The 26808-nt window shown below is 42.4% G+C and overlaps 1 protein-coding gene across 4 annotated transcripts in view; it reads right to left on the bottom strand.

The window, feature by feature from the left end:
- TNNT3 (troponin T3, fast skeletal type) overlaps window positions 1–26808 on the bottom strand; it is a 37385-nt gene that overhangs the window by 3556 nt on the left and 7021 nt on the right. For 2 of the 4 annotated variants that reach the window (XM_045016854.1, XM_045016856.1), the window contains exons 4-15: window positions 26739–26753; window positions 25426–25437; window positions 24480–24491; window positions 22322–22333; window positions 17651–17695; window positions 9845–9863; window positions 8897–8942; window positions 7398–7514; window positions 5885–5962; window positions 5450–5563; window positions 4916–5025; window positions 3416–3506 (exon numbers count right to left, since the gene is read on the bottom strand). In XM_045016854.1, coding sequence (XP_044872789.1) covers window positions 3416–3506; window positions 4916–5025; window positions 5450–5563; window positions 5885–5962; window positions 7398–7514; window positions 8897–8942; window positions 9845–9863; window positions 17651–17695; window positions 22322–22333; window positions 24480–24491; window positions 25426–25437; window positions 26739–26753 — 671 coding nt within the window. The remainder of the gene's footprint in view (window positions 1–3415; window positions 3507–4915; window positions 5026–5449; window positions 5564–5884; window positions 5963–7397; window positions 7515–8896; window positions 8943–9844; window positions 9864–17650; window positions 17696–22321; window positions 22334–24479; window positions 24492–25425; window positions 25438–26738; window positions 26754–26808) is intronic. The other 2 variants (XM_045016855.1, XM_045016857.1) reach the window with 2 other exon arrangements.

Here is a 26808-nt window from a genome sequence, read left to right on the forward strand (position 1 = left end):
ATTTACCAGGTAGCTAGCAACATTGAAGTGGAAGGTGGGGTTGACCTGGACAGGTGAGAAATTGGAAACAGAAAAGCTCCAAAGCTGGAGACAAACAAGTGAGTATGCTCAGCAACAAATAACTCCAGGGCTTTCATGAGAGAGGAAGTATATTGGAGGGGTGCAGACTGCACTTGCCTCCACCCATCAATATAATATAAAGAGACTGCTGCACTTTGGGAATGAGAGATACTCCAACTGAGGGGTATTACTGGGCTTAGGCACATCATGATATCTTGATAGTTAGACTCTATGGGTCCTGTTGTGTTCAGCGGGCTTTGGATCAGGCCCTGGGGATGATGGGGCAAGTGCTCTCCTAGTACTTTCTGCAGGCTAATTAGTAGAGCAGCTCTGGTGCTGATTTGGGGGCAGGAAGTAGAGAATGCACAATGCAAAACCCTTTCCAGACATTTATCTAATAGACTGAAGGATTCCCAAAGGGGATAGGGAGGAAATATTAGAAAGGAAACACAGCAACCATAGAAAGAAGGGCTGGAGTGGGGGATTTGAGGTCCTTCCCAAGCCATCTTCCAGACCGTGGCAATTTGTGGTGTGGTAATACTTGTGTTCCATTGCCCCTGGGTGGGATCCATAATGAGGATGAGCTCATCCTCTCTTAATCATTGTGGAATTTTAGATTTGAACTAGATGCTCAGGAAAGTGAAGGGTTAATACACAGAGCACCAGCTAGACCCAATGTGTGGCTGCTGTGTCATTTTGCTTGAGTTAGCACCTCAATCCTGACATGCAGCCTTGCTATTCCAGTCTTCCAGTGATCTTTGTGCTCTGAATATAGGGCCACTAAAAACTGCAATGAGACTACAACCCACTTCTGTTTGTTTCATTTTTCCTGTGTAACCCAATCAGGATTGAACCCTGGTTTCCAGAGGTGAAAGTTAACCTCCTCCCCACACTTCTGCTCTTGGTGTAATTCAGAATTCTCCATTGCCTCTGGACTCCAGGTTCTGAGCAAACTCACAGTCCAAGAACTGATGACCCAGCAAGGTCGCATGGCATTTGAAATTCCCAGTGCTTGAAACAGGAAAAGATCACATTTCAGGATGGTCTGCCATCCCGGATTTCCTGGGCCAAGTTTTCCCACGGCAAACAGAAAAAAAGAAAGAAAGAGACTGAGACATTAGAGGCAACAGGACAACATCAAAAAGGAAAGATCTGCTGCATTCTGTACGTACTCACGGTAGTTTAAAAATCCACTCCTTGGATTTGAATCATTTATCTCAATTGGGTATTTTTTTCAGACCTGGCAGAGATTCAGCTTTGCCCTTCAAACTGACTCAAGGGCTTGAGACTCACCTTTCCTGCTAAACCTGTGACAGTAGGCACAGCAGTCAGTGTCTTACACAGTACCAGTAAGCAATAGGGGTACATCTACACTGCATTTTAAAACTCTCAGCACCAGGTCTCAGAGGCCAGGTCTACAGACTAGGGTTCACGGGGCTCATGCTATGGCACTAGAAACAGCAGTGTCAACATTGCAGCTCAGGCGGGAGCTCAGGCTCTGAAGCCCAGTCCCCACCACAGTCTCCACTGATCTCCAGCCTGACCTCAAACATCTACACAGCTGTTTTTAGCACAGTAGCACAAGCCCCAAGAGCCTAAGTCTGTAGATCTGGGCTCTGAGACTCTCTGCCACGAGTTTTAAAATGCAGTGAAGATGTACACATAGAGGCCATTTCCTAAAACCAGGCCCCCTCACTGTCATCTTGTGTGTCCAGTTTTCTTCCTTTTTCTCTCCCTTGCTTTCTTTGTTATTTTATGTCTTCTTCTCTTTTTCCTTCTTACACTTTCTCTTCCCATTTCTCCTTTCTTTCTCAGTCTTCTCTGCCTTCCTACTCATTCTGACCTTTCTTCTTTCTGTCTCCTTTTCTCCTCTCTCACTCTTTCTTTATTACACTCTTTGCCCTCTTCACTTTCTCCTTTTGTACCTTCTATAAGCTACGGGGCTCTCCGGGAAAGCATGCAGTCGGATCTTTCAGCAGTCAGTTCTGCACAAAGCCAGCTTAGAATAAGGTAGGTTAATTTGTGCTTCTCTGTTTAAGGAGCAGCCTGCTTTGTCTCTCTCTGTTTTGGGGTTCTTGTGTGTTATTCTAAATTCTAAGAAATTTAGTGTTATGTTGCAACCTTCCAGCAAGAGTATTTTTCTGTTTTCTTCTAATTTCTCTGTATGTATGGCATGAACATAATAATTCCCACTCTATCTGTGGTGCTGCTGCATTCCATTTAAACTAGTGGGATGTCATGCAGTGTCCAGAAGATTCATTCCATGAGCATACATGAATCATCCAACTGCAACTGTTAAACACCACTGTGATTTTGTGCCACTGTTCAGACTACACCCTGCTTTACAAGAATGGAAGGTGAGAGAAAAACGAAGTGAAGGGAGACACTCAAGACTCAGTCTCCTCGTCCCTCTGCCAGATGGAACTGAGTGCCAGTGCCCTGTCCACCTGCGTGCGCAAGCGCGCGAAATCTCGCCATGCAGGAGGCTCATGCATTTTAGCAGTCTTTGCTGCTCCTGTCACATAGGCGAACTCTTTGTACTTACAACTTGGATAGTGCCTGCACCCTGCTACGTAGTGATGTAATCTAAGAGAGATTAAGATAATCATGTTGGTGTGGGTTGTTCTCAGTCCAAGTATTTAAAAAAAAATTGAAAAAAGGAAGTGAAGAGAGAGAAAAGCAGCCAGAAATATTGATCCCTGCAGGATCTTGGTCCTGAAGTTTAGTGCAGTTGAGTATGGGCATATCCCATCATCAGATTTGAAAGGGACATGTCAGCACTCTGATACCATGTGACACTTCAGTAAAATGTACATCTATTGAGGCACAGATTTCATCAAGGGCCTCCTAAGAGTTCAGTCCACCGGAGGTCATTTTCATCCCACTCTTTTTGTTTTAACTCTATGATGGAAATAAAAAATCCAAAATTTAAATATGAAATTGAACATGTGATTAAGAAAGTCACTTGCTGATGGAGACAGGCAACTGAAAGAGTCTGACCAACCCCTTTTCATACCTCTCTTACAGACTAATAAACAATGGAGTTTTTCTTTTCCCAGTGTGGGGCATGTCTCATTTTCATAGATTCTGGTCTAATCAATTTCAACTTTAAGACTCAATTGCAGCCTGCTAATAGTAGCCCCATGCATGTGGTAGGTACACAATTATGAAAAATATAATTCCAATGTGCCATGCACGGCTCTGGCAATTTACTCTGCTGGGTAAATATTCCAAGTTGTGTGTGGAAGTAGCTTAATGACATCTCCACACCACATTTGCTATGGGGGTTTCACTGCTTCCTGCAGATTGGACCCAGAGGTGACTGGTGCCATCAACAATTTGCTTCTCAACCCACCTCATATTTTTGACTCTTCATCTTCTCTGAAAATTCATACTTCTCAGTTTCCAGCTGGTATAACCAATCCCACAGTTCCTTGGCCTTATCCCTATGCATTTAGGAGGGAGGAAGACATGAGAAATATTTCACACATTTGAAATGTCACCTGTTTACTGTGGCCCTCAGGACACTAGTAGCAAATTTTATTTTATTTTATTTTACTTATTTATTTTTGGTGCAGCAAAACTCCTCCCCAGCTTCATGTCACTCACTATTTTTATGGTCAGATTTTATTTTCCTCAGCTTTATCCCTTTTAACATTTCTGCCTTGCACTGTTTTCTCTATCCGGCATTAACACCCTTTCACAAGTGTATTTATTTACTCGGCTCTTTGTCTCTCACTAAAGAACCCAGGGGAAATGGAGGGGAAGTGGTGAGTGGGATTCCAAAACTTGAATGAGCAATTGGCTGTGCAACTGGCATGGAACTTTCACCAGGCTAAGGTGGAAAAGCAAAACTGGCCCAGTGTAACATTAGTTAGAGATTGGCTTGGACCAGAACACTAGATCTCTCGAAGTCCCCAAACGCTGAGAAGGTTCACATCTAGATCTTTGCAGTGCAGACCCATCTCTACTATTACAGATGTTGGCAGAGGCTTGCTCTTCTTCCTTGGATTGCAATACTCCTACAGTTATGACACTAACCACATTACAAAGAGCCCTTTCTATTTCTGGACATCCACCATTGTTCTGCCCCCTGTCTCCACCAGGGTTGGCTCTTCTGTAGGGTGGCATTTCTAAAAAGGCCCTTACCCATTCCTTTTATATCCCAGGGCACACAGGTACTCCTGCAGTACACTCTCTTTCTATGTCCCTAATTTCCCTTAGATTTTAGACTGTTATTACCAGGTTTGGTTTTTAGGATTTTGAGGACCGTCTACAAGGTTAGCTGTGGGGGGATGGGGCATATCAAAGCTAACACGCTCCTCTTGACCTCTCATGTCATGCTGTTGCTTCAGTGTGTGTTGATGTTGCATACCCTCTCCTCACCTAATATCCTCACACATCATGAAATGAAGAGGCAGCCTCATGTTGTGACAACATGGTGGAACATCACGATAGCACAGTGCCCAAAATGAACCTGAGCTCAGCTGAGCCGAACTAGTCTGCAGGTTTGCGGATGTCGTTGTCCCATGAATTTTGAGATGAGTGGCAACCATAGCTTGATTAGCAGCAGAAGGAAGGCAGTCTGACTAAGCCATGACCATGGCTGGATGTCCACATCATGTACAATATCATCTATTGCCCCCTTTCCCCTTTGTGTCCCAGCACAGCCAAAGGCAGAATTTAGCATTGGCTTCATATGGGCTCCAAAGTTGCCTTATTAGGAAGTTCGTTCAGTGTGGGAGGCCCCAGACCACTAGAAGAAATCTGTGTGTGTCCTCATTCAGATCTGTCAGCCATGACCTCCCTGAGAAATCATCTAATCTACCTGCAGCAAATGAAGATGGCACGTTACCTCAGCTTGTCTTCATTCAGGTGGTCAATGTTTAGTGTTTTGCGCCTCTCTGCCAGGATCTTCTTCTTCATTTCCCTAGCAGTCTGCTTCTTTCCTCTCTTCTGGTCAGCCTGCAGGAAACATATGCCCAGGACATCAGTGGATACTGCCCTGCACAAATTCAGGATGAAGTAAGAAGATATTGTGGAAGGGCTAAGGAACCATGGAAACGTACTGGAGCTTTTCCAGGCAGATGCACTGGGGCCATTCTGGAGACATTAGCGCATTCCCAATAACACTTACTCCACAGGAGCTGAGAACCTCTTAAAAGTTCTGCAATGGCCTTGAAACTTCAGAGAATCCCAAGCAGTTATAGGAGTTGTCATGAAAATCTAAGGGATTCCTAGCAACTGCTGGAACAAACTTAGAGAACTCCTAATGATTGGTAGAGAATTTAGGAGACTCAAGGGGGACAGAGAGGTACACAAGTGGTGATAAAACTCAGAGAAGTGTGTTTAGTGCCTCCCTATTTCATCCATTGATCAATGCCTTTACCTTTGCCAAATAGCTGCTGTATGTTGCACCCATGGAGGTCAGAGCCTTCTTTTTCTTCAGGTCATCCTCAGCTCTTCTCTTAGCATCTTCTTCCTCTCTTCTTACCTTCTCCTCCTGCAGAATGCACCACAGAAAAACAAGTTACCAAAAGGACTTTGGCTGGGGGAGCCCATACCTACTCCACTAGCAGCAGGAGTCACTGCAGGGAATGATGTAGAAATGTATGTGTCTAAGAAGTTATAGCTTCTTCCTTCCCAGGCTCTGCCCAGTTAGCCTCACTGTAATGAGGAGAATATCAGTATCTTCTCTGGTATTCTTGAGGCAGGTGGGACCTGCAGCTTCTCTCCATCTCCTTTCACAGTTCCCAAACAAGGTCTGAGCCCAGGTACTTTCTTGTTACGTGTCAAGAGGAAAACAGAAAGCAGAGGCACGTACCGCAAGCCTGACCTGACGCTCCTTCTCATTCTCAGCCCGGATTCTTTGTTGTTCTGCCCTTTCGGCTCTGCGTTTCTCCTGCCCGAAACAAAGGAAGAGGCATAGAGTCATCAGTATGTCTCCAAAGCTTTATAAAGGACTTTAGTTTCCATATTAGGTAGTGGACCTTTCCCATTACTTTACCAAAATGTGCAGGATGAGGCGTATAGCCAGCTGAAGGACCCCAGGTGAATTCCATGACTGTAAAACACCTGGGAGGCTGAGACCAGGGATGCGTTACAATGAATGTGGTCACCTCTGTGCAGTGTGGGACAGGTTTCCCTCAAGCCATAACTGAACAAGTAGAATAGATTGTCCATCTACAGAGGGGATCCGAGGCTAGCAGGTGGTTTCTACACCCTGTTTTCAAAATGGTTATGCCTCATCCACCACGTGTAAAGTGCATTTGACTGGACCAGTTTTAAAACCGCACTGAAAACCAGTTAATGAAAAAATGTTTTTTGTCCTAGTGTAGTTAGGGGCTAGATTGACCATATCTTGCAATCTTTGCCTTATCTAAGGCTGGAAGAGGATTATCCTTATGTATGTCTGAGTTTCAGGCCCATGGGAGACTAGTCTCCTCCCATATGTAGCTCCCACAGCTTATCCTCTGTTGTTATAACATGTATGTGTGCGAGTGCATTAAGTGCTCCTATAAGTGAGGAAATGATCTCATTGCTTAGAATCAGACATTATATAGGCACTAGCTGTGGTATCAGTTCATTTGTGGCAGCATCAAAGCTTCCCATTCACAGTTTAGTCAAGTCCCCTCAATCAGGCCTATAGCAACCCATGCTATCCTAGTTATGGGCTTCACACACAGCTCTGTTAATGCACCTTTGTTCTGACCTGCAACACCCCTTGATGTTCTAGTTCTGAGTCCCACCACACACCTCTGCCATTTTACCTCATCCTTGACCTGCCTAAGCACTGCTTACTCCAGTCTTAAGTCCACCTCATCACTTTACCAATTCACCTCAGACTTGGCCTCCAGCAACCTCCTCCTGGATATGTCAGAGCAGAAATGTTCTATGGTCCTGAGCTGTGCTTAACGGTATATGGTGTTTTGTGGTATAAACAAACACACTCCTGAGGAAGGATGAGAAGACCCAAGACTTATTTTCATTTGGGACCTAACCCAGGTTTGCATTTAGCTCTTCAGAAATGAGAGGCTAGTGCACTGACCCAAGCCTCATTAAGGCTATCACTGCAAGGTGTCCTAGATTTCCACCTTGGCACATGGGCACATTCCACTCTACACCAGCCAAAAATGCACAGCCATTATCTTGATCACATTGGGAACAACAGGCGGTCACCTTGAAGGACTCTCTTCTCCAATTCTCCTATCTCCACTTGTTGGATAAAAGGAGCAATTTGGTCTGTAAGGTTCCAGTTCCGTTCTGAGTCTCTGAGGTAATGATACACACTATCCTCCTAAGCAGACATCACTGGGGATGGCACCATAGAGACTTACAATTCTTTCCTTCAGGGCAAGCAGTTCCTCCTCTTCCTTCTTCCTGCCCTCGAAGTGATTGTCAATCAAGGCCTGCAGTTCAATCAGGTCTTTGTTCTGCCTCTTCTTTTGGATGTCCTGCAGGAGCAGTAAGGCGTTATTAAAATAACAATCTAACAATGATGCAGCTCCTTCCATCTGAGAATCTCAGCACCCTGTACAAAGGTGGCTAAGTACTAACAGCCTCATTTTACAGATAGGGAAATTGAAACACAAGGGGCATCATTTGAAGGCCAATGAAGTCAATGGGAGACTTTCTATTGACTTGGTTGCTGAATCAGGGCCAGAGACATTTAGTGGCTTGCCCAAATTAATAGCCAGTGGTAAAACAAGGGACAGAGCCCTGGTTTCCCAGCTCCCGCGTCCTTGCATCAACGGACCATCCTTTTACATTTCTCTGTGTGCTCCTTATTTTTACCTGAGTATTCCTACACCAGTCAAATTAAAAAGAAGCTTCATTTACTTGTGGACAAGGTGAACACTACCGTGACCCTGAATGATCATATAACTTATCCTGATGTAATCATGTACCACTCATCACAAGGGCTTTTTCTTTTCCTATTGACTTACTAGAAACATATTTGGGTCCATGCTTGTTTGGTTATTTGGTGGTGCCATTCTGAGCACTATTTCTCAGAGACAGACTTGATACAACCTGCTTCAAGTGTGTGGATTCATTACAGGCACATGCACTGCTGGGAAAGCCTCCTCCAAGGGTCTTGCTTCTTTAAATCTCTTTTCTGCTTATAGGTGCATTGTTAGGGGGGTTGGGTTTTTGTTTGTTTGTTTGTTTTGTTTTGTTTTTAGCTTAAATCTATTGTGTGGCCTATTAAAGGAAAAGTGTTTTTTTACCCATGAAAGCTTATGCCCAAATAAATCTGTTAGTCTTTAAGGTGCCACTGGACTCCTCGTTGTTTTTGTGGATACAGACTAACATGGCTATCCCTCTGATAAAGGACATAACCGTTTCCCATGCACTATGGCAGTTTCTTGATACCATGAAAGCCCTTTCCTGGCCACTCAAACTCCAAAGCTAATCTTATTTCATCAATCTTGAGTCAGGGGAGTTGCTTGGAGCACTAAGCAAAAAGACAGGACTAGGAAGTGATTGAAAGGGCAGTTGGATTGTCCTTGAGAAACTGAGGAATAATTAACTGATCAAGATAAAGATCACAATAAAGGTCTGCAAGGAAGGAGATCTAAAGGCTTTCTAAGCAGTTACTAATTCCATTTCCACCCTTCAGATTTCTCTTTCCAAGACAAATTAAGATATAAATACAGCTGCACAACTAAAGCAATGTGTTAGCAGGTTTTTCAGATTGGACCCCAGATTAATTTTTCACTGAAAATAGACTCCTTTTGCCCTTGGCTACATGGCAGTGACATTTTCACAAAGGCTAGTAGCGATGCAGGGAGAGCTGGGTGTGTGTATGTGATGGGCATGTGTCAGGAATACTTACATCAAAGTCTACTTTCTCACCCTCTGGTATTTTAGGAGCAGTCAGTCTGTAGGGGATGAAAAAAAGAAGGAATTGAACCTCAAAGAACCAAGAGATTAACTAATTTACCAAATGGAGCCATGCTGAGGGAGAAATGTTGATGGGGAGGTACATCTTAAGCTATTGCTTGATTGAATACTATGCTGGAAATAGTGTTAGGGGACAATCTGTACTGTCCCACACAGGAGGAGGAGGAGAAGGAGGAGAGATGACCCTGTGGAGCCCAGGACAACCCAACTGTGTTGCCTGCCAGGAACACTGGAAGTATGGGTAACTCCCATGACATGCCGCCATTGGCTGCCCTGTCCTCCACATCCAGCTGCTGCAACTCATGCCCCCTTTCATGGTTTGAAGAACGATGGAAAAAATTTAATACTGAACCCCACAGCGTCCATTGTCTGTGGCAAATGGCCATCCCCTGTCAGACACACTCTTTTACCTGCACACGTTGTTGCAAAGGGGATGGCAGAGCAGGCAGAGAAAGGTGAGCAGAGCAGACTGCACACTTGCCTTTCCCCTCTTGGTACCCACTCTTCCTATTTGTGTGCAGCCCAGGAGATGAGAGCAGATAATATGAGCTCAGCTTCACCCAAAATGAGGTGCTACAGGAGATGGAGTAGGAGCACTTGGTTGTGGAGACCTAATGTCTGTGCCAGTCCCCACTGTAATAAAGATGTATGAGCTGGTATGGGACTGGTCTCTATTTCCTGGCCTGTAGCAAGTCTTACAGTAGCATCTGACAGAGGGAGGCAGTCTAGGGAAGAGTCAAGAAATGCTGGCTGTTGCATGAATGCTGGGGAGGAGAGGGTTGCGCGTAGGTAGTGGGAGACATTTCTCTGGTAGGAGGTCTATGGATGGTCATCACATTTATACCAGTATTTTAAAAAGCAACCATTAATGCACACTTACTTTGGCCTGGGCTTTTCCTCTGAGTTTGGAAACATGGACAGAAAACAGGAAGAGAGAGGAGAAAAGAGGGAGAACAGTTAGAACGAGAAAAACAACACCAGCTGTGGTTTGTTAAAGTAGGGAAACTGAAGGGAAATCCAGGTTTAGGAGGAACACCCCGAGGAACTGGTTATGCCTCATACACATCCAAAAGAGACCCTCCCTTTGGTGTGAGTGAACAGCAGGCTGATTTGACCTCAAATCAGAACGCTACAGAAAAGGAAAGGAAACAAGAGATTGTTTAAAAGTCCTAACGTAGCATCTGGAAGTGAATGGTTTCATTTATGAGATCAGTGCTAGTTCTTACCCCCTGGAGACCAAAGCTATAGGGAGGATGAGAGAGCTGGAGGGTAAAAAAGAATATTCCCCCTCCTACTGTTAGTTTCTCATCTCTTTTACACTGGTGGATATTCTCAGCAACTCCACTAAAGTCAATGGAGTCATTTTGGGTTTACACTGGTGTAAATGAGAACTAAACTTGGCTCCAGATCTACTAAAATGTTGCATACATAGTCCAGAAGGGGAACAGCTTTATGGTAAATCATCTCCAGTCACATTCACTCCCAGACATCCCCGCGTGGCATCTATGTTTCCCAAAGTCTCCATGTTCTCTCTTTCTCTCCTTGATACACAGCAGTGCCCCTCAAACCCAACCTGGAAGGATCATCTTACCTAAGGGGGCTTATTCCCCAGTTGATGTACAGATGGATATTCTAAGCAAAATTCCCATGAATTTTAATGAGAGTGACGCTTGTGTCTCCAGGAGAGGACAGACCCCTCAATATGCAATGTAAACCATCTCCAAGATAGTCAATCCTGGGCTTTTCATAATGAGAGACATTCTACTGCACCAATCAGCCATTACTGTTTTGGTGATGTGATGTTTTGCACACACTTTGTGCCTGATTTTCCTCTCTCTAATGTTGAGTTTATGTCAGTGTAATGCCAGCAAATTCAAAGGAGTTACTTTGAAGGAGTATTAAGCCCATACATTCTATCCTAATGTTGTCTCTTATGGACCCAGGTTGACTTTCATAGCCATATGCTGAGTTTGAACTTTTAGGAATTCATCTGAATTCTGCCAATACAACGTTCTTGTATTGTTTGCTTGGTGGGGTGGATTAGAAATAAAAAGCTCACAGCCTACTGTGGACAGGGCCAACTTTGAGGAGCTCAGCTTCACTCAGGAATTGGTCCAAGCACCCAGTTATCCAGAAACAATACTTTTCCCCTGTAATAATGTGAGGTCAGATCATTATATTTTGATGCGTTTCAAAGGATGACTCTGGGAGTCTCACTCCTGGCCACCTTCACCACCACAGTGTGTTCAGGCAGGCCATTGCCGGTCATACTATTTCCATATTTACAAGTCCCAGTCAACTCTTACTTCTGGGGAGAAAGGCAGCAGTCCTGGCAGCAGCCAGTTCTGCCTTCCATGAGGCTCTTCACTCACTCACCCACCTACCCTCCCAGGGCCGCCTACCTCTGTATTTAGTTGCTGCTAGCTGGTGGGATTGCTTCCCCCTCTAATTAGCCCTTCAGTGTGGCTCCACTTGTTAATTGAGCCTCTAGTTAGGTCCCAATTAACCTATATTGGTAGGGATTTGAGTGACAGGTTACCATCAGCATGTTTTCTCCAGGAATTGAAGTTAGAGGGGGTGTTCGAATGTACAGGGGAGGTGTTGGAAAATGATTACATTGGCAACACAGGCCCCATCACCCTCCCATTTTTGCAAGTGTGTGGGGCGTGGGGGTGAGTGGGACAAGGAAGAATAAAATGAAAGTCAATGTCCAGTCGATCATAAGGCCAAAAAAAAAAAAAAAGAAAACCCTCTAATATCAGTGGTGAAAAAACCTTGAGGGAAACATCAGCTATTTGGGGTTTGGATAATTGGGGGAGCTGATTAAGGGAGTCACAGTGAGAGGCATAACCAAGGCTGGGAGTACACTCAGAACTAGGGACGTGACTCCAGCCAGGGCTGGATCCAGCATTTTTGCTGCCTCAAGCGGCGGAAAAAAAAAAAAAAGCCGCGATTTGCGGCATTTTGGCAGCAGCTCTACCTCTGCCACTTCATTCTTCAGCGGCAGATCCTTCCCTCTGAGGGACTGAGGGACCCGCCGCCGAATTGCCGCCGAAGAGCCGGACGTGCCGCCCCTCTTCATTGGCCGCCCCAAGCACTTGCTTGCTGTGCTGGTGCCTGGAGCCGGCCCTGGCTCCAGCTTGCATGCACATACTTGCATTAGCCCTCGTTGAGCTAGCTGACTCACAATAGCAATAGAGCTGAGGTAGCCTGGGCAGCAGCGAGTGGCGGTACGGGTTAGCGGTGCTGAGTACGTGCTCACAGGGTTCAGGCAGGTTTGTACTCGGCACGGCTAGCCCATGCTGTCACTCACCTCTGCTTGTGCTACCCCAGCCACACTACTGATTGATTTAGTTGGGGGTTGGTCCTGCTTTGAGCAGGGGGTTGAACTAGATGACCTCCTGAGGTCCCTTCCAGCCCTGATATTCTATGATTCTATGATACTATTTCTATGACACAAGTCTGGAGATAGCTGGGATGAGTATGTCTAGGCGAGCTGGGAATCACAGCCCTAGCTCCAAAGGTAGACATACCCTAAGAGCCACATAAGAGTGTGTGTCAGGTGGTAATAGTTCCTTTCTCTCACTCTCTGGCTGTCTTGTCTGTTTAGATCTGTAAATCCTCTGAGACAAGGACTGTTGCTACCAGGGTGTGTGTACAGCACCTAGTGCAACAAGGCCCTGATTGCAGTTGTGGATCTCTAGATGCTACAATAGTGCAAATAAATAATAATGATAAAATAATCACGTGTGAAATGATCAGGGTTTTACTGTACTCATAAGAATATAAATAAAAACAAGTCACAGATCATCTCCGGTAAAAGCAAAATTAGCTTATTTCTCCAGGTAGGATTTTTGTTCATCTTCTTTTGCTTAGATTTGTCCAATAGACAGTGAGCTTTTCATATGATTTTTTGGTTGTTATTTATTTGGGGGAGGGGAGGGAAATTGCTTCAACCAGTTTGAGCTGGACGTTATTCAGAGACACGCAGGAAATAACCAAACCATTCCAGTTGAACAAGGAAGTTGTAAGTTAGTGGCATTTGTGACATAAGAGAGAGAAAAAGAGCTGTGGAATGACTGATTGTTCTGTGTTTGTTTGTTATTCTTGGTTGACCCGTCTGTCATTGACTGGGTGAATCCAACCACATCTTAAACTTTAGCATCAGTTGCTGCTAAATTGCTGCTTTCTGAATAATTGAATGAACAAAACAAAACAAAAAGTTAGTTTGCTGTTCTCAAAATAAAGTATTGTAGTTGTGAGGTTTAAATGCACCACCAGGAAACTAGAAAAGGGTGAGACTACAAAGAAATATCAGCTTTCATCCAAAGAATGTCCTGTAGTGTGCATGGCCCAGCACAGAACGTACTGTATGCACTAAAACTGGCCACAGGGCTGGGGTTTATTTTTAAGATGCTCTCTCTTTCAGGGCTATCAATCAAGGAACTGGGCCAAAATTTGTTAACACTCAGGAATTGTCATAGCAAATTCCTATTCTTTGATGCACATGGTGGATTCTGACTCCCATATTCTGCGCATTCTGCCCATGAACCATGGGTCTGTGAGAAAAAACCCACAATCACTCTGCCAAAAGTTCTGCAAAGAACCACTGAAAATCCAGGTTCACGAATGCTGCAATAATACATATGTTCCAGGAGTTGCTGGTAGTCACAATGGGATAGCATAGGAACTCCATATGTATAAAGCACCCTCCATTCTTTTTGCTACATCTATAACATATTCTCACTGTGCTTCCCTTTTCCGAGAATCCAACTTCACTACACCTCAACTGTCGCTTCCCTTCCTCTCGTCTGCCAGAAGTAACACTTCTAACCAACATTAAGAGCTTGAAAAACAATATATTATTTAAAAAGAGAGAGAGAATTCAAATCCTGAAGTGAAAACTGAGGTAAAAGGGTCCAGAAAAGTTCTCAAAGTGCTTTTCCTAAAATAAGAAAAAGGCTGAAAAAAGCGAGCAAGAAAATAAATTTAAAAAAATGAGTTGCCTTCAATTAATGTTGGAAGAACCTCAGACTCTCACTTTAGAACCTGCTGTCCCTTAGTACTCTAGAGCTCCTGGGATTCAGAAAGCAACAAAACAAAATCAAGAAATGAGGGCTTCCTTTAAGACCATATGCAAAGCCCATTAAAATCAGTGGGAGTCTTTCCACCTAGTGCTGCTATTGAGCCAAAATTTCCTGCTAACATAAATGGGCAAAAGTCCACTGAACTTCATTAGAGCTTTGCCCTATTACACCATACAGAATATGGTCCCTTGTATTCACTGATGACCACAAAGAACTCATATGGGGAAAAAAGGTTGTTTGGAAAAAAATATCTTTTAAAAAAATCTTTCAGTGAGGGAGGAGTTTCCAAACAGAGAGTACATGTAATAAGGTCATAATATATCACCTAGCTCTTATGTAGTGCTGCTCATCGGTAGGCCTTGTTATTGTAATAATAAACATGAACAATAATAGTTATTAAGTCAGAAATAATTGGAATTTACCAACTATGTAAAAGCAGTTTCTCTGTTACACAGTTGTTAATCTTCCATAAACTTTTCAAATATCTGCTTATTTGCAGTGCCAAAACTCCCTTATGCCCCAATCCTGCAAACACTTAAGCACGTGCACAGCTTTCCTCTTGTAAATTGCTCTCATTGAAGCCAATTAAACGCCTCACAGAAGTGAAGTTAGATACATGCTTAAGGATCTAATCAACCAAAGCACTTAAGCATGTGCTTAACTTAGTCCCATCAACTTCAATACTTGAAGTTAAGTACGTGCTCAGGTGCTTTGCTGGATTGGGATTTAAATATTTGAAGGATCAGGGCCTGTTTTTTTGCATCCATGCAGATGGATCGTAACACCCATACACAGTCCCATTGAATACAATGGGCTTCCCCTGTGGTGGGAGTACAGGGCCACCGGCACAGATCAGCTTTCAAGTTAAGGCACATGTGCTGTATATTTGGGAGGCATAAATCAAGTTTTACATATCATGAATATTTGCTTATAATTCTAAAAATCCTCCATCAGGTACCCATCCATTTTCATATGAATTCTTTTGTTTTATTTAGAGTCAGTTCCAATTTAGATCAATGACATATCCTGATTCAGTAAAGCATGTGCCTAACTTTTAGGATGTGCCTAAGTACTTCCCTATTAATCAAAGCATTTAAGCATTTGCTTAATTTTAAACGTGTCAATAGAACTTAAGCAGATGCTTACAGGCCTTTCTGAAAATATGACATTATTAAAGGTTCTAGGTCACACCTAGAATACTGGGCAGGGTTCTAGAGCTGAACATTCGAGAGTACAAGGTCTCCCATTGCTAAGTTCCCTGGTGATGGAATGTGTGAATAAACACCTCAGACACAGCAAAGTCCCCTGAGAAAGCCTGGATATGCACAGTGAATGAATGTTTGCAGCAGTGATGTTTTGGCCCAGTTCATGAGTTTAAATCAAGTGAGGATTAGAAGCAGATGGAGAACAAAAGGGTGGGGGGGGTTAGAAAGATATTTTTGTTCTCTCAGAACACCACCAAACTACCATCATAGTATTCTCCTTCGTCTCCAGCTGCAGATTGAAGAACAAAAGCAAAAGACAGGAAATATACTAGTCAATCCACAGTTGATGCTGTTCTTCTGTAAATACCCCACTTACTCTTTCCCTTTCCCTCTCCACTACTCCTGGAATCTTGAACTTGCTGGATAACAAAGAAGAAAGAAACGAAAGGAGAGACGAGGGTGTCCAATGACTCAAATGCATGAAAAGAAATTATCCAGATGAATCATGGGACACAGTACCTTTGTCCAACAGAGCTACTGAAACCTAAAGTGACTTGTAATTATTATACTGCAAGTCCCAAGACCATTGAGAGCTATTGGCTGTAACACACATTAAAGTAGTTTATTAATGAAGTCATTGTTATTTTTAAAATAATCACGGTAGTTACTGTATAAATTATGTTAGCCATTTTTTATCCTGACTAGCTTATAGCTCAGGGGTCGGCAACCTTTCAGAAGTGGTGTGCCGTGTTTTCATTTATTCACTCTAATTTAAGGTTTTGCGTGCCAGTAATACATTTTAACGTTTTTAGAAGGTCTCTTTCTATAAGTCTGTAAATATATAACTAAATTATTGTTGTATGTAAAGTAAATAAGGTTTTTAAAATGTTTAAGAAGTTTCATTTAAAATTCAATTAAAATGCAGAGTCCCCCTGAACTAGTGGCCAGGACCCGGGCAGTGAGAGTGCCACTGAAAATCAGCTAGTATGCCGCCTTTGGCACGTGTGCCATAGGTTGCCTACCCCTGATATAGCTGATAACTAGGGCCCTACCAAATTCACGGTCCATTTTGGTCAATTTCATGGTCATAGGATTTTTAAAATAATAAATTTCATGAACTCAGCTATTTAAATCTGAAATTTCATGGTGGTGTAATTGTAGGAGTCCTGACCCAAAAAGGAGTTAAGGGGAAAGGGGGAATCACGAGGTTATGGCGGGGAGGGGAGCTGTGGTACTGCTACCCTTACTTCTGCCGCAGTGATGCCTTCAGAGCTGGGCAGCTGGAGAGCGGCGGCTGCTGGCCGGGATCCCAGCTATGAAGACAGAGCCACTGCCAGCAGCAGCGCAGAAGTAAAGATGGTATGGTATGGTATGGTATTGCCACCCTTACTTCTGCACTGCTGCTGGCAGGGCGCTGCCTTCAGAGCTGGGCGCCAGGCCAACAGCCGCTGCTCTCCAGCTACCCCGCTCTGAAGGCAGCGCAGAGGTAAGGGTGGCAATACTGCGACCCCACCCCCTAAAATAACCTTACGATGCCCCTGCAACTCTCTTTTGGGTCAGGACCCCCGATTTGAGAAATGCTGGTCTCCCCCATGAAATCTGTATAGGATAGGGTAAAAGCACACAAAAGGCCAGATTTCACGGAGGGAGACCAGATTTCATGGTCCATGACACGTTTTCATGGCCGTGAATTTGGTAGGGCCCTACTGATAAATTGTTAAAGGATCGACCTGCTCATTTGAATCATATTGAACGGCTGATTTTTTTTTTTTACCAGGACTGAATGGAGCTCTGTAAAATATAGCTCTGATACAGAAACAAAGCTAGTTCCTCAACTGGTGTAAATCAGTGCAACTCCGTTGACATCAATGAAGCCTCGCTGATTTACACCAGCTGCGAATCTCCCCTAAAATGTGTACTCCCAAAGCTTTGCTGGAGGATGGTAAGGCTCATGCAGCTGTCAAAAAAATTCCCTCCCATTCATCTCAGAATTCGAGTGAGGAGTTGTGCTGGGTAAATGGTTGTCAACATCAGTTTTTTCAGTATTTGTCTGAAGTACCACAGTTCTAGGCCCACTAGCCTCATCCTAAAAGAAACCAATTAACAGATTTTACAACTGTCTAACAAGTGCAACCATACCCCCTCCCCTAAGAGCGTTCTGTGTGGCCTTTCGGAAGGCTGAAGCTTTGCTCTCCAGTCATGCTAAAGCCAGAGTAAAGCAACAAACTCAGATTCAGCCAGGAATACCATAGCAGAAGACAGGAGACATCAACTCAGACTGAATAGATCTGACCAATACAACAGCACCACGAAGCAGCAATGCTGAGGCTTGGTAGCATCCCATAAAGCACATCACTTCTCAGATTCAAGGACAAGAAAGAATGACAGACTTACCTTCTTCATACTCAATCTCTTGCTCTTCTTCTTCAGGGGCCTCTTCTTAAAGGGCAACACACACACATACAAAAGAAAAGCAAGTGCAAGAAAGCACAAGGAACATTAGAGATGTACAGGAGGAGCTTGGGATGGGAGAAGTCAAACTAGCTCTATTGTAGGGCAATGAAGTCAAGATGAAACAAAGGAAAATGTAATCTAGGGATGGCACTTGTTCTCGGGCCCCTTGGTTTCTCTTCTGGGGCCAGATTCTGCCTCAACAGGGTTACTCCAGATTTACTCCAGTGTAATCAAAAGCAATAGTTGGCCCATGGGAAAGTGACTTTTCCTCTCTGCTCCTCTGCCTGTCTCATGAAGAAGTTGTGGCAAACTGCGTACTATTGATTTCACCACGCTGCATGTTCAATTTGTAGTGTACGTCCCCAGTTACCCAGTAAATGCAGATATTGGCATTGGCCAAAATTTACAAAAATAGGAAACTAAAGGTAGGCTCCTAAATCCATATTTAGACACCAAAGGGTGAGATTTTCAAAAGAGCCTTAAAAGCACAAGTCCTATTGTCTATCTCTTGAAGACTTAGCTCAGATGAGAACATATGCCTATAATTCTGGATGGCAAGTAAGAGATGAAGTATAGAATTTGGGAGGAAGACCTGGTGAAAACTAGAAGCATATGATTTATTTGACAAATTGTGTCTGATTATGTGTGTAAGCAGAGTCTGAATGAGCTCTCTCCTGACATCTAGTGGTGAGCTGTGGAAAAGGATTTCAGGAGTTGATCTCGCTTGCATTAGCACAGCCACCCTGCCTATGTACTCAGCATGAAGGCATTGCTTGCCCAAATGATCACTCGTGGCTGGTGCTGGATCCCCAGTCTCCTTGTTATTGGGGCAGAAGTAATAAAGGGTTGTTATCCTTGTTGTGTGAATCAAGGGCAGAAGAACTGTACCTAGCACACCCCAATGGAGGGACTCACCCTCAACTGAACAGCACTCGCTAGGCAGGGGACAGAGGTTCCAAAGCCTAATGAGTTGAGAGAGGGTGGGTATGGGTACTTGTACCTTGTGGTGTGGTCCACGTTTAAGGGTTCTAGACACCATTTGACCCTTCCTCTCTCCATGTATAATAAAAGAGCTAATTTAGACTCAATTGAGAGTCTTGTTACACACTGCAGAGCTGAAATCACTGATATCTAGGTCTGAGTATTAGACCTACTTTGGGACAGTGTCTCTGGTGCAAGAAACTGCCCAGTGTGCACCAGCAGTGAGCCCCTCCCCCATACACACACTAACAGCTGAGATCACTGAGAGCTGAAATCATTGACTGCCATGTTAAGTGGTGAGCCATGAAGACATCTTGGTGAGTGACCAGCCAAGCGGCTGGTGGAGAGGTGTTGCCAGCAAGGCAGCTGGCGGAGAGGGCCAGAGCAGAGCCCTACAGAGAGGCGTGAGAAGTGGCTGGCGGGACAGTGAGCAAGTGGCCAAGCAGCGGAGTGTGTAAGGTGCCTCCTTAACCCCCACCTCTTTTCCACCCAGAGTGGGAGGTGAACTGTGCAGATGAACCTCTGGACTCTGGGGCTCCACTGACCAAGGACAGCAACTGTAAGTGGGGTGCAGAGAAGGGACGGGCACATTAAAGGGACTTTTGGGTTGCTGGACTTAAGAACCTGAGGAGAAAAGGACACTGCCCAACTTACTCGGGGGTGGGTCTTTTGCTCAGGGTTTATGTTTAGTATCCTACTTGTGGTGTTTTCCCAAATTAATGCTGAGTTACTGCCCTCCTTTTATTAAAAGTTTTTGCTACACTCAGACTGTGCTTGCGAGAGGGGAAGTATTGCCTCTTAGAAGTGCCCAGGGAGTGGTGTGTAATTGTCCCAGGTCACTGGGTGGGGGCTCGAGACGGTTTTGCATTGTATTGTTGAAAAGGAACCCCTAGATATTGAATCTGGTCTTTGTTGCTGCCAACTCTGACTGGCAGAAGGGTTACATGTGTTTGCAAATTGTCTGCAAGGAGCTTACCATTTTCTTGAATGCATTATTTTTTCTAAATTTTTGTAAAATAATTCCAGGTATGCAGAGTTTTTATCTTAAGTATTCATAATTCAGACAGAGTATTAATACTGGATACTGGAAATTCATATTGTATTGATTAGTTTTGATAGGCCATATAATATTATTTCTGTTTCTTCTTAGAAACAGGTTTCTAGTGCTAACCCTCACATTTGTGAATTCAAAATTTGCTCTCCACAAACATACCCTCATATGCAATTTTATTTTAAGTGAATTATTAAGCGAATGGGGTTTGGGGTTTTTTTTGGTTTTGTTTGGTTTTGTTTTGGGCATTTTTCTTCCACTTCCAATGAAAATCTAAAAAAAAAAATCCAGATTTTAAGTTGCTTGGAATCCATCAGGGTATGACTGACAGGTATAATCAAAATCACCTGTGTCATTTAGGCTGTCATCTTGCGACATTCTTGACCAAATTTCATGGGACCATACTCATTAGCATACAGAATTCCAACCTCCCATAAGTTACAGAGGAGAACAACTAGAAGCATCATAAAAGGTGTCAAGGAAAGAGTTTAAGGGAGAACCATCTCCCAAGCAACTGGAATTCAGTGAAGACCCAGAAGGTTTTACCCTGCTGTGGGATGGCGTTATTTTGGTGAGAAGAAAACTAGTAATCCCATATGTGGAGGTTTGAACAAAGACAAGAAAAGCACATGACTCCTTATTCTAGATGTTGGCTCCTCAGAACCTCTCTCAACCATGCAATCTGAGCTTTGTTTAGCCTGTTTTACAAAGAAAGAAAGCACCAGACTCAACAAACAACAGCATTTTGCCATGCGCTTTTTACACAGAAGATTGTTTTCCCATTGTTAGTTGAAACTATTTCTAAACCAATTCTGCACCTCTCTCCAGTTAATCCCCAATCTGGAAAAAACCTATCAGAGTGACATGGGTGTTGAATTACTGACATTTTCTTTAATGTCACCTTCCAGACCCCCAAACTGTGCAGTTCCATACTGAGCATTATAGATTAGGTATATTAGGTACTGAAATCATGAATTTGTACTATGACAAATAATCTAACATATTTTGTGAAACTGGGTGGCTTTATTCTTTATAGTACATTTTTCACTTTGGTAGAATTCTGCATAGTCACTTTTCTTATCTACTCATCTAGACATCCTTCTAAATCTACATCCATTATTTCTTCTCTTTCTGTGACTACAATCTCCCTCAACCATGTGTGAGAATGCTCTCCAAGAAACACTATAGAATTATAGATGGACAAGATGGATCAACCTGTACTTTGAATTACAATTTTGGCAAATACCACCCTATAATCTGAAGGATCATCAACAAGCTTTGCAGAAAAATAAATACTTCTGTGAGCAAAATTTTAATCTCCTTGTCTCTCTCAAAGATCACAAAAGCATCCATGGGTCTTCCAAGCATTTTTCAATATCACTGAAGGAACTGTCCAACATGCTAATTTGTTCATTGTAGAACTCAGAACACTCCTGATAATGTGATCTAGAACCCAAAGCTGCTTCAGTAGCTCTAGCTAAAATCAAAAGCCTAAATTTTCAAGTGTCTATGGATCTTCAGTGCTGCAGTTTTTGGATGCCCAAAATAAGACAGCTTAAAGGGGCTTGATTTTCAGAAAATGCTGAGCATCCACTCTCTGAAAATCAGTCCATTTTAAGCTGTCTCAAGTTGAGCAGCCAAAACTTGACATCACACTTGAAAATTTAGGCCAAAAGTTTCAGTATAGAACTTGTAACACTCTTTTCATATTGCCTGAAACCACAATACTTGGCAAACACAACCCTTTTCTCAATGTTCATCCAAAACTCTTCGGAAGAGAGGTCATTTCTCCTCCCACATTCATTTCTTGGGCCTCATCTTGTGCAACCTTAACATTTTTTAATACTTTTTTCCCAGCACTAAAATGGCTTGTCTTCACTACCACGGTAAGTCGACTTAAGTTACACTACTCCAGCTATGTGAATAAAGTAGCTGGAGGCGACGTAGCTTAAGTTGACTTACCCCAGTGTCTTCACTGCACTGAGTCAATGGGAGACGCTCTCCAGTCAACTTCCCTTACTCTTCTCGGACAGCTGGAGTACCAGGGTCGACTGGAGTCTGTCATTGATTTAGTGGGTCTTTACTAGAACCACTAAATCAATCCCTGCTGCATCAATTGCAGCAGCATTGATCTCCCTGTAGTGGAGACTAGCCCAAAGAGAAAGGGAGTGAGATTCTTTAAGTGGGTCACATACCTTCTTCGTGAACTTCTGTAAGTGTCATGGAGCAAGCAGTGATGGGAAACAGAGAAATAGAGAAAACAGAATACATATGTAAACACTTTGGAGTCTGAGAAAGACATCAAGGAATGGGTGAAGGAAAGTAAGAATATCGATGCAAAAAAGTGAGAAACACTGAAACAAAGTTGTCTGGAGAGGCTGCTGGGAATTAAAGATGCTGTAAAGTTAAAGTAGCAGCAAGCATGGAGATTAAAGGAGAAAACTGCTGTAAGTGATCATTTGTGGTTAATATTTGTTTCTTATGTTCTCTCTCTTCTACCAACTCAGGATTCCTGGTCACACACATACACACACGCACTTTGGAACTACAAAGAGGAATTCAGAAGTCGTGTCACATACCTGGCTCATGAACTTCATCAGGTGAGAAGTGTCATGGAACAAGATGCAATGGAGAACAAGAGAATGAGAACAAGAAACATGTTATTAGAAGCATCTTAAGCTCTTTCAAGCCAAGGGAGGTGAGGGGAGAGTGTTTAGGAAGTAGATCATAGGAAAATAAAATTAATAACATTTAAAAGGCAAATAAATTGGAAGACAGGGTTGTGAAAGGATTTTGTCAGGTGAAATAGACATGCAGCTTCATGGTAGGAAATGTAAAGCTTGCAAAACTTATAAAGAGGAACTGACCACCATGATTTATAAAGGTTTCTCCTATTTTAAAAGCTACACATGAGCACAGGACTTAAAGTGATCTCAGAGAAATACTGGGTCTGTCATTTTTCAATAGTGGAATTTCGTTCATTTGCATTATAACATAGGACTTGAAAACCTGCTTACATATAATGGTCCATCACTAATAATCAACTAACATCAGAAATCAATCTGTATTTTTTCCCAGATCTACAACTCATGCCACTTTATGCCTTGAATACAGTTTTGGAAGGGCATCTATCCGCATTCTTGTTGCTATTCACAGCCATTTGCAGTTTTGATTTATAAACATGTCGTTTCATAAGAGGAAAACCTTGCTCATGGGTCTGCATGGTGAATTTCAGACTAGCTAGGATATGAATTTCGGTATTCTACTTTCCAAGTATGCAAAGGGTTGACCCTGTACATCCGAGAGCAAGATTTTGCCCTTTAAATGTGGTTATCTTGCAAGCATTCCAGACTATATTGTTAATCATGCATAACTGTAATGCAAAGATCCAACAGTACTTAGATTCCCTTTATACAATCAATGGGCCAAAAATGGCTGTACGGAACTGGAGAGTGCCTATTTGCAACATTGCCCTCTATTGGATGGAATCAGAACTGCTCCACTTTGTGTGATGGAATCTATATTCTTCATTAGGCTTGGAAGGATTCAATTTTTATTGGTAAATGTCGATAAAGGTTGATTTCACCATACACACACAAAACGGATGGAAAAAATATTTCCACCAATAATTGAAAATTACAGATAGGTTAGAAAAATGCTGCTTGAGAACTTATTAGGGTTTGATTTAGGGGTATTTACTGTGTATATTTTGATATGTGATGTGTTTTAACAGTTATAAAGCTTTAACATTTTGAATCTCAACTTCTACTATCATTAAATAATTATTGTCTGACTTTCACATTGATTGAATCCCACATAATTTCCTACAACTGTGAAAATTTAAATAGATAAAAATAAAAAAGCCTAACACCCATAATTTTGCACAAATGAGAACATTTAAATCAATACAAATCTTTTAAAATGCTTTAAAATAAACATCGATATCTTCTGTCGGTTTGTGCATGAACAGTGAAATCGATGGTTACCAACATTTAATGATATAATTGAATTCTGCCAAGTCTACCCTTAATACAGTAGAAGCTTAGTTTTATGAACATCTGTCTTATAAACGGTTGGTTACATGAACCATCTTTCTGCACCCAACATCATTTTTCTTCCACCAAAGGTCACTTCAGTCCTTCTGCCAGCATCCAAGCAGCTGTACAGGTTTGGAAAGACAGAGAGATTTGGTGGCAAAGAAGAGATGCAGTTCTCACAAAGAAATTCAGGAACTCTGTATACATTTGTTACTATTCATTAGGAACACTACTATTGAATGATTAACACATTAACTTATGCACCGTACCTACGGTGATTCTGAGATGTCCAGTTTTATGAACTTTCCAAAGTTATGAACTCAATCTCCCATTAGTTCATAAAAGAGAGGTTCAAAAATAGCTAGAGGGTTTTCTCCATTAGCTCAAGTGGAAGGGGCTTGAGTTTGTGCTTCTGTAGTATGAGGATCTGAGTTCCATCCCTGCTCTCAGAGCAAAGCCCTAAGTGGATGTTAAAATGGTTCATATTTTTCCTAAAATGTGTTATTCTTACACCCAGATATTAGGATTAAATATCATAATTTGTTATTTTCTAGAGAAATGGTTTTGGAAAAACAGAAGTAGAGAAAAAACTATCATTAATATCTATTGTTATCTCCTGTTCCCTTGCGCCCCCTTTGATTTCCTGTACACATTAACCCTTGAGACTGAAACAGTGGAATTCAGAAGTCACATCACATACCTGGCTCATGCACTTCATTAGGTAGGAAGTGTCAGGGGAAAAAGATGCAAAGGAAGACACAGAATTAGAAACAAGACACACAGGACGGCAATAACCTTAAATTTTTTCAAGACAAGCTTGGGTGTAATCTATGAATAGGTTGCAAGGAAAGAAAACCAAGGACATTAATGAGAGAACAAATGGCACATACAGGTGTGAAATGGGAAGAGAGGGGGATGGGAGAAAAAGGAGAAGGAGCATGCAGATGAAAGGTAAAAAAGTGTAAATCTTGCAAAATACACAAATATTGTATGAACTAAATACTGCTGGCTCCCATTTGTTTACAGAGAACCATATGTATTACATCAACACAGTTTTAGAAGTGTGAACAGAATAGAGACATCATGTTTCTATTGTGTGCCTGTGGCCACTCCTTTCTTCCAGCACCCCAAAGAATGGATCCTCATGCACAGGCTCTACCCTCTACTTATATAAAGAGCAGAGCATGGAGGGCTTAATCTATGCTTTACAAAGCTATGCACTAGAACAGACTTGTAGCTTAGTATACATCTTACACAATTGGAGTATGCTTGATACAGCAGGGGAAGTGTATGCATTAGTGTGCTAGAAAAACACTATTCAAATGTATTGGGCCAAATCCTGCCCTCAGGTAGAACGTGGGCCCATATCCTGAGTTGGTATCACTAAGTGGATCCCCAAATGGAGCTACACTGATTTAACCAGCTGAGGAACTGGCCCAGCATATTAAAATGTATAACACTTTTCATGCAGTGATTATCATTATCACTGGTCAATCTACACAGACGGTTACAGAAGAAAGCTTGAAAACCAACATATTGTAAGTGATAACATAACAGAATTGTGTCCCATCCCCTTCCACCACCTTTGAATTCTTGCACACACTAATGCAGGATGGAAAGAGGAATTCAGAAGTCATGTCACATACCTGGTTCATGAACTTCATCAGGTGGAAAGTGTCAGGGAACAAGATCGATGCGACAGAAAACAAGAGAATTAGAACAAGCAACACATGATTATAACAACCTCAAACCTTTCAAGCCAAGGAGGGGAATATGAATTGGTTATAGGGAAAGAAAATTAATACCATTAAAAGAAAGAGAAAGGGTGAGAAATGGAAAAATACAGGATGTGATGGAATGAAGCCAGGTAAATGGAGCATGCAGGTGCCTGGTAAGAAATATAAATCCTTCATAAGATGTAAAAATAAAATTGTAAACCAAGTGGTGCTGATCCACCTGGCTTACTAAGGTGTTTATACTTATTTTAAACATGGCCATGAACATAAATTTACAAATCTGATGGGAATATACACCCCGTGTTGCTATTCATATCTAGAATGTAGGTTTACAAATGTCTCACTATGTTTTGGTCCCAGATCTCAGTTCCATCATTTTGCTCTCCTTTCATGCACCTACCTATCTTGTAAATATCACGTACAATCCTAGTATCCATGTGCACTGTGATGCAAAGGTTTACTTAGATCCATTTTGTAAGACCTACATTCTGCAGTGTAGCATAGCTACATACCTTTGGTTATATATGCTACAACAGCCTTGCAAAGTTATGTTTTCAAAAGAAAAAAACCTTCTGTTTACAGTCTGCAAAATTACATAATTTTGACATTTAGTAGAAAGCTTCACAGCTGAACTAAAACCTTACAGAGGAATGCTTAGGTAGGCAATAGAATGCATTATACAAACACATTTGGCTAAACGTTATCCCGAGATGCTCCAATGTGGCACATATCAAGGACCTAATCCTGCATTTTTTGTCCACCCAATTCTCTCACTGAAGTCAGTAGGAGATTTAAGCATCCGAAGAAGGAAGGGTTGGGCTGTCAAATGGGAGAGACATACACCATAATCAAGGGCCCAGTACGCCTACTGAACCTGCTTCCTTTCTCACTCCAGTGTACAACAGGAGAAACTCCAGAGAAATCAGTGGAGCTACACCAGTGGAAAACTGGGAAATGAGGAAGATCAGACCCCGTATCGTTGTGACAAATGGAGGTTTTCAAAGCATTTACATGTTCCCCCAAGCTTAGTGCCTTTTTACATGCAGTGATCATTGCTCATATATTAATGTACAGATGGAACATTTTAAATGCAAATGATGCTGTGTGAGTAATAATTTGTCACAAATGGAACATTTTCTTGTCTTCATCCACCTTCTTAAGAACTCCTGTGCATGCTAGCACTGCTGAGGGAAAGAGAGAAATTGAGAAGTTGTTTCACATACCTTCCTCATGAACTTCTTCAGATCGAAGCATCATGGAATGAGAGGCAATGACAAAAAGAAAATTAGAAAA

Source organism: Mauremys mutica, chromosome 4 (assembly GCF_020497125.1).
Source record: "Mauremys mutica isolate MM-2020 ecotype Southern chromosome 4, ASM2049712v1, whole genome shotgun sequence".
NCBI lineage: Eukaryota > Metazoa > Chordata > Testudines > Geoemydidae > Mauremys > Mauremys mutica.